This window comes from Helianthus annuus, chromosome 4 (genome assembly GCF_002127325.2).
Source record: "Helianthus annuus cultivar XRQ/B chromosome 4, HanXRQr2.0-SUNRISE, whole genome shotgun sequence".
Taxonomy (NCBI): Eukaryota; Viridiplantae; Streptophyta; class Magnoliopsida; order Asterales; family Asteraceae; genus Helianthus; species Helianthus annuus.
Genome location: NC_035436.2, coordinates 111,713,867 through 111,723,424, shown reverse-complemented (window position 1 = coordinate 111,723,424; position 9,558 = coordinate 111,713,867). Strand labels below are relative to the sequence as shown.

The 9,558-nt window shown below is 34.0% G+C and overlaps 1 protein-coding gene across 1 annotated transcript; it reads left to right on the top strand.

Annotated features, from left to right (window-relative positions):
* The first annotated feature begins 592 nt into the window (after positions 1 to 592).
* On the top strand, positions 593 to 2,598 carry LOC110933191. The gene is made up of 3 exons (XM_022176425.1): positions 593 to 755; positions 1,910 to 2,107; positions 2,174 to 2,598. Exons 1-3 carry the CDS (start codon positions 593 to 595, stop codon positions 2,596 to 2,598), a joined length of 786 nt encoding a protein of 261 aa, XP_022032117.1.
* The last annotated feature ends 6,960 nt before the right edge of the window (positions 2,599 to 9,558 follow it).

Sequence of the window (9,558 nt, the reverse complement as noted above, 5' to 3'; positions counted from 1 at the left end):
AGTCGTTATTCTGCTCGAAAATAACACTTGATTCTGCTTGAATCTGCTATTTCGCTTGAAAATTCATCAGATTCCGCTTCAAAGTGTGATTCCGTTTGAAGATCTCGCTTGAAACAAGTGATTCCACTTGAAATTGGAATTTTGTTTAAAATTCTGATTTCGCTTGAGCAATGATCTCGCTTGAAAGTGTTATCCTAGTGATTTCGCTTGAAATCCTTTTTTCGCTTGAAAGAGGATATTTCGTGTCAAGATCATTTCACGTCAACCGAGTGTCAGTCTGTTTCAGGTTATTTGATATTGTTTGTACTGATTGTGTTTGTTTGATTGTTTGTCTCCAGTTATTCAAGAATTTCAAACCATGGCTGAAGAATTCTACAATACGTTTTTCAATGCGTTCACATCCGAATCTTCCGAGATTACAACCGTTACACCAAAAACCATCACAAAAGCGATTAGTGAGAACATCAAGCATGATAATTTCTAGGGAACACACTCAAAGCCACCAACTTTGGAAAGCATTGAGGATTATACTTGGTGGAAAGAACGGTTTCTTAACTGGGCAAAAGCGTATGCGCATGAAAGCTGGTTCTGTATGGAATTTGGATATGAAAGACCAAAGGATGATAAACGAGAAGATCTTCCATTCAAGAAGTTATCCAAAGAAGATAAATCCGAATTTGCAGCTGAACAGAGAATGATTGCTTTGATCCAGTCGGCAATTAGAATGATATTTTTGCATTGCTTAACCATGATGGGTCATCGAAATCTGTTTGGGAAGCTTTACGAGTTAAAGCTGAGGGGGGTAAACAGATTAAAAAGAACAAAATTGCTTTGCTAAAGAAAGAATTCGATCTATTTGATAGTATTAAAGGAGAATCTGTGAGGCAAATAATAGAGAGATTCTGTCATCTAAAAATTGAACTTGAACGTTTTGAGATTGTGAAAACAAGAGAGGAAATTATTGATAAAGTCATAGAAGCGTTACCACGAGCTGATCAGTGGCAAACGTTTGTTTTTATTTTGAAAAATGATGCTTTGTATGAAACAATTTCTCTTGATACATTATTTGAAAAGATTGAAACTCATGAGCTTGAATTGCAGAAACAGAACAAGATGAGCAGTTCTTCACATCAACAGAATGTTAGTCTGTACTACAAAGGAAGTTTACCTTCGGTGAAAGCTGATAGTTCACCAAAGACAGCGTTCAGTGGCGAGAGGACAAAAGAGCCACAGAAGAGCTCATCAAGTTATGATCCGGGTTATCATTCATCAGCTTCAAAAGCTAGTTCTGAAGAAGCAGAGGAGATACTATGCAAAATTGCTCTCAACTTGAAAAATTCTCCTGCAATGAGCATCAATGCTGCTAAACAGCAAATGAGTTTTCTTGCATTTGTTCTGGAATCGTATGAAGGTCTAGTTGCAGGCAAAATTGGAAACTCAGAGATAACCAAAGAAGATTACGTCCAGATTGATCTGGAAGAGATGGAACTCATTGACATCCGCTGGTGTTTAGCTAGTTGCATCCGCAGAGCTTAGAGATATATGGAAATTACTGGGAAACAATCTCTTGGAGGTGCATCAACAAAACTTGGATTTGACAAATCCAAAGTGACCTGCTTCAAATGTAAGCAGAAAGGTCATTTCAAGAGAGAATGCACTAATTCTGCAGTTGGTGGAAATGAACATCCGTTCAATGATGATTACTACCGAAAGGCGATCTACCACCGAAGCAGAGAAGAGCCAAAGATGATTGAAGATAAACCCAAATCAAGAGCTTGTTTTGTAATTCAAGATGATGAAGGTTTTGACTGGAGCACAATTTGTCCAGAAGAAGATCGCTTGGAAAATGTTCGAAAAACAGCTCATGGCAGATCTATAATAGAGAAAAGACAGTTTGTTTTTGTTACAGAAATCAAAAATGAAAACAAAGGAGAAAATGTTGTTAATGAGGTCAAAGAGAAAACCAGGGAAGAGATTCTTAGTGCGAAAACTTATCGAGAAAGAAACATTGCTTTGAACAGAATGGATGAGATGCAAGAAGAGTATGAGAGTGCTGTCAGCAACAAGAGATGGGATAAAAAGAGAGAGTGCTACTTCAACAGAGAAGGTGAACCAGTTGTTCCAAAGAAAGACATAATCTTTGAAGATGTTCTTCTCATAATTCCTTCATCAGTCGAATACTATATAAATGTGTTGAAAGATGACACATATGCAAAAAGACATGAAAAGGAAATCAGATATGCCATGACATCGTGTCTGAGAAAAAGGGATGAAGAGAGAATGAAGAAGAATGTAAGAAATGGTGAAAATTTGAAGAAAGTTGCTGAAGAGGTTAAAGGTGAAGCTGTTGAAGTTGAGGTTGTGAAGGAAATCAAAGTTGTGAAAGAGGAAGATTTGAAAGTTGTTGAGACAGAAAAGACTGAAGAAAAAGTTGAGGTGAATGAAGAAGTTGAGAAAGTTGTTACTGAAAAACAGCAAGTTGTAGAAGATGAGAAGAAAAGTGAAAGTTTGACTGAGGTAAAGATTGAGAATTTGAAGTCTGCTAGTGATGAAGGTGCTGGTGATGCTGGTGATGAGAAGAAGGAAGAGCTGAAGTAGACAGAGGCAGCTGAAAACACCGAAGTGCCAATCACTGAGGTAAATTCTGATTCCGAAATCTTAAAACCGATTGAACAGTGCAAGAAATGCATGGAAACATGCAGAGCTTGTACTGAAAAAGATGAGAAGTCCAGAACAAGAGATCGTGAATTCACAAAAATTGAAAACATTTTCAAAGAAAAATGCAAAGAAATGCTAGAAAAAGAAAAAAGTTTTAAAAGAAAATGATGAAAAACTCTCAGAAAAATATAAAAAATTAGAAAAAGAAAATGAGATGTTGAAAGAAAATGTTTTGAAAAAGACAGAAGAATGTGATCAAAAAGAAAATGTTTGTCAAGAAATGAAGAAAAAATATGACTTAATGAAATTGGCATATCACATTACAAAAGAGTCATATGAAAAAGTGAAAGATGAAATGAAATTTGCTCAATCAAGAATGAATTATCTTTCTGAAACAACTAAAGAGCTTAACGAATGTATGAAATAAAACAAGGTGTTGTTAATTCCTATATAGAGGATGTTGCTAAGTTAAAGCGACAGATTGCTGATTTAGAACAGGACAACAACAAGTTAAAAAGTTATCACGTGTCGTCATATGTGCTTGAAAGAATTTTCAATATAAAACCGGGAGATGGTGAGTCTGAGCAAAACAAGAAAGGCATTGGCTCAGAGTTTCATCAAGTTCCACCACCGGAAAAGTTTGCATTTTATGATGAAGAAAAGGTCGAAAAGGCTTTCAACCTGGTAGATCAATTGCTAGATAACATTGACATAACCTATTCCAAATCTGATGATTCTAGTGATTCAGAGGTGGTAGGTAAAGTCGTTGAAAGTGTGTTGAAAGAAGAGTCGGTTGATATAGGTAATTCTGAATCACAGGATGAAAATGAAGGTAATTTTCATGATGGATATCTGAAAAACACAAAATCCGAGAAAAATTTGAATGATGATTCAAAAGGATTGGTTTATACCATGATTGGATCAGACAAATTATTCTTAGATGTTGTATTCCCAATTCAGAATGTAATTTCAGACAAGATTGACAAAGTTTTCAAAATGGTTGAAATTGAAAAATCTGAAATTTCAAAGTTTGCTGGAAAAGGTCACAAAACTTTTTATAACAAACCTGGTTTCAAGAAGAAAAATATGAAGGCTGGGTTGGGTTATAAGAAGAAAGAGAATCGAAACAAAAATGAAACGCCAAATTATCAGGCAAAGATGAATTTTGTTTATGGAACAACTTCAGAAGAAGAGAAAGAACTAAAATTTAGATGACAGTCTAATGACGAGTTCTTAGCTCAAAAGAAAAAGCAACAACCACAGGTCAAAGATGTGTCCAAGAGAACATGTTTCAAATGTGATCAAATTGGACACTTTGCACGCAAGTGTCCAAATCTGAAACCTGTTGATGTTGACAAAAAGAAGTCTGAAAATGTTGAGAAACAGAAATCTGAGGATGTGAAACAAAGGTCAACCAGATTTGATTCGAAACAAACTTGGAGATACAATACAAACAAGTTTGCTTCAAATCAAGATTGGAAATCAAACCAGAACAGGTTCGATACAAGACAGACCTGAAACTCTCACACACCCAGATTCAGAACAACACAAAGTTGGAAAACATCAGTTGATATGACAAAACCCCAACAGTTTTGGAAACCAAATGTTGTTAAAAAAACAAAGTGTTCAAAAAGACTCACATTTTTACAAACGTGGTAATCCAAAAGGACAGACATGGAGTGTTAAGAAACCAATGACTTTGGTAAAAGATGAAAAAGTTGAAGACAAAATTGATAAGATTTTTGTGAATGATGACAAAGATTTTCTGAAGCTAAATGATGCATATTGTGTTGAAATGCCTAAGGTCCAACAGACCTGGGCTAAATTGTTCAAGTAATTGAATGCTTTGAATGTGCATGTGCTCAATAAAACCAAAGATTGTGATAATGGAAGTTGGAGCAGCCTGACACAACGAGAGGAGGAGGCTGCTGGACCCTGTGTTGGTTGAAACAGGGAGTTTGTTTGTTTTTCTGTATATAAATAAAAAATATTTCAAAAACCCTAAAAATTTGAAAAATTAAAAATCAAAAATATGTTTTTAGTGTGTTAAAAAGTTGAAAAACCAAAAAAAAAATATGTTTTGTTTTTAAATTTTGTCAAAAATAGAAAATTAAAAAAAAATATATATGTTGATTGAATATGCCGAAACCCTCACGACGGAACAAACATGATTACTTTCACAAGATTGAAAAACGGTTTTCAAACTGTAAAATATCAATGGGTTGTAAATCATGGGGGTACTTTATGTTATATTTTCTGCAAATCAGAGCACATTAAGTAGAAAATGGATGGCGAGTCAAAGCTATCAGTATTGGTTGTCAAAATTTTCTTTCAATGATTTTGCATTTTAGGGAGAGAAAAATTGTCAGAAAATCCAAAAAATTAGAAAATTTGAAAAAGCCAAAAACATGATAAAATTCAAAAATTTGAGTTTTGTGTAAAAAGAGGAAATGATAGTACATCAGTAGACAGTTAAAGTATGCTAAAGAAATGTAATGATTAAATAGCGTTAAACAGTCTCACTGATGATATGTCGATAGGTTTTTATACATTTAGTAAACTTTTTCGGGATATAAACCTAAATTCAAACTTGCTTATTTCGTGGGGAACACTACTTGGATATATAGGTAACCTCTGAAATCTCGTCTGAAAGGTCCCTCTTTCTGAGATACCAGGTCTTTATACTCGGTGATATCTGGGGTATTATCCCGGGACTTCTGATTTTGCGGAAGCAATAGCCTAGTCCCTGTATAATACTTTCTGCTTGCTTGAAATATAGCATCGCCCTCAGCATAAAAAATGATGAAACATTGAAAAATGTTAATCATGTGCTGTTGAAGAAAAGATTCTCTAAAGGGAACACACCTAAAGTCGAACCGTCATCTCTCTGCTGAACGGAAGTTCTGACCTGAGCTCTCACGGTTTCGCATCTAACCCTTACAGATATGATCTAGGTATACTCACCTGTAAGACTGAATATTGGGATCTGGATACGGGAGTATATTCAAGAGGTGGGACACATGAATGAGTTTAAGTTCTTAAAACACCTAATTTGTATCCTGAATCAGTTGAAGTTTGTGTGAAAATTTAAGTGGATCAGTATATCGACAATCTAAGTGAATTGTTTAATTCTTAATGTGTAACTAAGCTCAACGGTACTTGTGACTTGTCAAAAACTGATATGATCCTCTAACGCAAACTCAAACAAAAATATTGTCTGTAAATATGTTTGTAAATATTTCTTTACTGCTTTATATTTTCAGAAAAATTCAAAAAGATTTTTTATTTTACTTTATTTTCGACAACTGATGTCTGAAATGCCGAGTTTCAAAATCTAAGTAAGTTGATTGTGTTTCTGAAAATAAAACAAGTTCATTAATTTGAAACTTGAATTTTTATCAAAAATCAAAAACAGTTTGTGATATCTCCAAGGTCATTAGTTTGGACTTGGATGATTAACTGTGAGGGATTTGGATGCTTATATTGTTATAGAGCCAGTTTCCGATTCTGTTCGCTGAAACTGCCAAATCTGTAAAGATTGTTGATAGGGGAAGTGATTTAGTTTGATAGAGCCAGATTACGATTTCTGGAAGTCTAAAATGCTGTTACTTATAAATGTATGAGTGTTGCAGATATTGTACCAGACTACGATCCTGATAGCATACTCTAAGGGGGAATCTGAAGACGAGCTCAAAGCAAGGGGGAGCTTGTAACTGGAAAGCTAGGTGTCGATCCCTAAAGCTTGGAAGCTTGATGAAAGGGGGAGCCTGAAGAAGCTGAAGAAAAGATGAAGATTGATGGATGCTTACAATGAAGACTGATCAAGACTGAAGATGTGTCATGATAAAGACTCGACATTGAAGACTTCGTCAACATCCAAGGGGGAGTCTGTTAGTGCATTATGTCTATTGACTTCGTCTTGTATCGAGTCATGTAATAGGATAGGATAGGATAACCAGTGCTCAAGTTGCGAAAGTGTCTTGGTCAGTTTCAAGCGAAATCACTCATACTATATATAAGAGCATTGTCCGTTTCATTTGGAGCGGAATCAGAAGTTTGTATTCGGTAACGAAGTGCTGCCGAATTGTCTCCAGGTGTTGTAATCAATATTATATCAATATACGAGAAATTTAAATTGAATTGAGCATCCGTGTCATTGATTCCGCCTTTAATTCGGATAAACAACTCTTTTGATCGACTCAGTCAGGTCGTACAGCGATCCTACAAACTTAATATCATAACACGCGAAATCTCATTAACTTATTTATTTTATCATTTTTAAAGCATGCATACATAAAATAACTTATATGTATCAATTTTCATGCTCGACAAACAAGTTACGCATTTAACACGATTTTCACCGTTTCTACCGCGTTAAGCGCACAAGTGTACATGCATAGTCTAAATTTCCCGCTATCATGTCAACACTTAACATATTTTCATATACACATATCTAAATCACATAACACATTTTAACACATAAGGTTCACCCATATATAACCCATGCTAGTGTACATTGTAAAACGCGTATTTTAGTGATTCAGTAACATTTTCGGGCGTCGGAAGTCACGTGTGACTAACCAAACATCAAGTAAACTTAAAATTAGTTAAAATACTTATATTTAAACTAAAAATATTAGTTTACTTACTAATTTAAAACAGTTTTATAAAAATCCTTTGAAAAGTGAATTTTTCATTGTTTTACCGCATAGTTTTGCGTTAAACGTTACCATAACCATCCCAACTCGAAATGACTTGATATTTTAACACAATACATGTTATTTACTGATTAAAATGATGATTATAATCAGATTAGTGCAGTTTTTGTGTAAGTCACATAAATCATGCTATTTCACGTATTTTACAACTCTTAAAGCACCAAGTACAACATGCAAAGCTAGTAAACTTTATGACAAAGTTTTATACCATTTTAACACTTCAAATATTTATATTTTTAGTGTTTAGAATCTGATCAAAATTTATTTTTATCAAATCATATTCAAATCATTATTTCATGATCATATTTCAACATGCATGTTCAAGTAAATGCATCTAATGCATCCATAACATGTCTTAATCATTTTTGCATGAACTTGAATGCATCTAGACCTTCATTTAACTCATGTTTCAAATATTCAAACATTCCATACTTCACATCATCATCCTCTACTCATTTATTCATAAATGCAAGACATATGCTTATATCCTTACACATTTAAGACTTTAATCATCAAAAATTCACATGCATGCATACCTATACATACATACACGGCTCATATATACATACACACATATGATTCCAAAACTTCACTTTATCATGTTCATCTTTTAATCATATGAACTTTTATAAGTTACCTTTTGATCATGCATGCATTTCACTTTCAAGAATCAAATCATACAAGAATCAATCAACAAAATCAAAACTCAATCTCTAATCCACACACACACACACACACACACACACACACACACATATATATATATATATATATATATATATATATATATATATATATATATATATATATATATATATATATATATATATATATCCACGGCTACACATATATATACACATACATCCATTTTTATTTTCTTTGAAACCCATTTATTATTAGTTTCAAGTTTGTGATTAATTCCAAGTTCAAGAGAAACCTTCCCACATCACTATCATCACCAAGAATCAAGAACATGATTTTAAAAGTAAATTTATACCTTTCAAGATTTTGGTGGGGTTTGACAAGATTTTTGATGTTTGGAGCTTGTTTCACCTTGAAAACTCCTTTGGATCTTCAAAACACCTTGAAACCTTCTTGGAATGGCCTTAGATCTTAAAGAACAAGTTTGAAAATGAAGATGGAGGTGTGCAAGAGGGTGTTAGGCCGAGATTTTTAGAGAGAGAGAGAGTAAGATTGTTTGAAATTGGATTTCTTGAACTTTGAAAGATATTGGAAGATTTAGAGAGATTTGTTTATGAACATAATCATCATGCATGATCTCTCTAGCCAACAAGTGGAAGAGAGAGGAGAGAGAAAGAACTCTTGTGCCAACACTTGTCCCATCTCTCACACATATACCCGTATACACACATATATATATATATATACATATTATAGGCCAAAACTGGTATTTTATTGGATACCGGGTATTTTATCTAGCGTTTTAATCCCGTTTTATGATGTCTTAAATTATTTTTATCATTCTATAAAAATAAACTCGTCAAAATATTACTGAAATAATTATCAGTTGCCTCGACTAGTTGCGTTGACAGTATTTTGTCAGATACACGCAGTATCGCGCGGTACGCGCTCAAACTCGAAAAATAGAGCTTCTTAGCGTTTTAATTTATTTTTCCTTCCGGACATGATTGAAATTACCATTCTAATCATAACAGATTATTTTTAGGATTTTAACATTGATCAGGTGGTCACCGACGTTCGTTTCGCATTTTGTTCGTTACGCGATAAGCGTTTATCTTATTGTTGCCAACATAATTTTTATCAAAGTTTGGATTTATCAAGACATCACATATCACATATAAACATCAATATCAGTCAAATACAGCCTTTTATTAATTCATGACACGTGTTACATTTGTACGGTACAACTTAAATAGCCGGGTGTCACAGTCCCCCCTTGTTTAGGAAATTTCGTCCCCGAAATTCTACTCTACAGGTTTCGTTTTTGCACTAGGTGGAAATAGTAAGAACAATCTTTTTAATTATGGTCTTGTATTTTCTGCGAGAAACTTTGATTTTTACGAAGAATCCTCGTAGACCTTTATTAATTAATCCCATTTCCTAATTTCTTGTCTCAACGCTCTCTACCTTCTACAAGGTTCATTCGTTTACGAGTACTTAATCGGAAAAGGTAAGGTCAGTGTTCCACCATTTCAGGTTT

What these genes read in the sequence shown, in the direction of transcription:
- LOC110933191 (XM_022176425.1), top strand. Translation starts at nt 593, where the DNA reads ATGGAATTTGGATATGAAAGACCAAAGGATGATAAACGAGAAGATCTT. An exon ending in GCATTGCTTAACCATGATGG is followed by an intron (nt 756 to 1,909) that starts GTCATCGAAATC and finishes TTTTTGTTACAG; the next exon opens with AAATCAAAAATGAAAACAAA. An exon ending in GTGCTACTTCAACAGAGAAG is followed by an intron (nt 2,108 to 2,173) that starts GTGAACCAGTTG and finishes TTCCTTCATCAG; the next exon opens with TCGAATACTATATAAATGTG.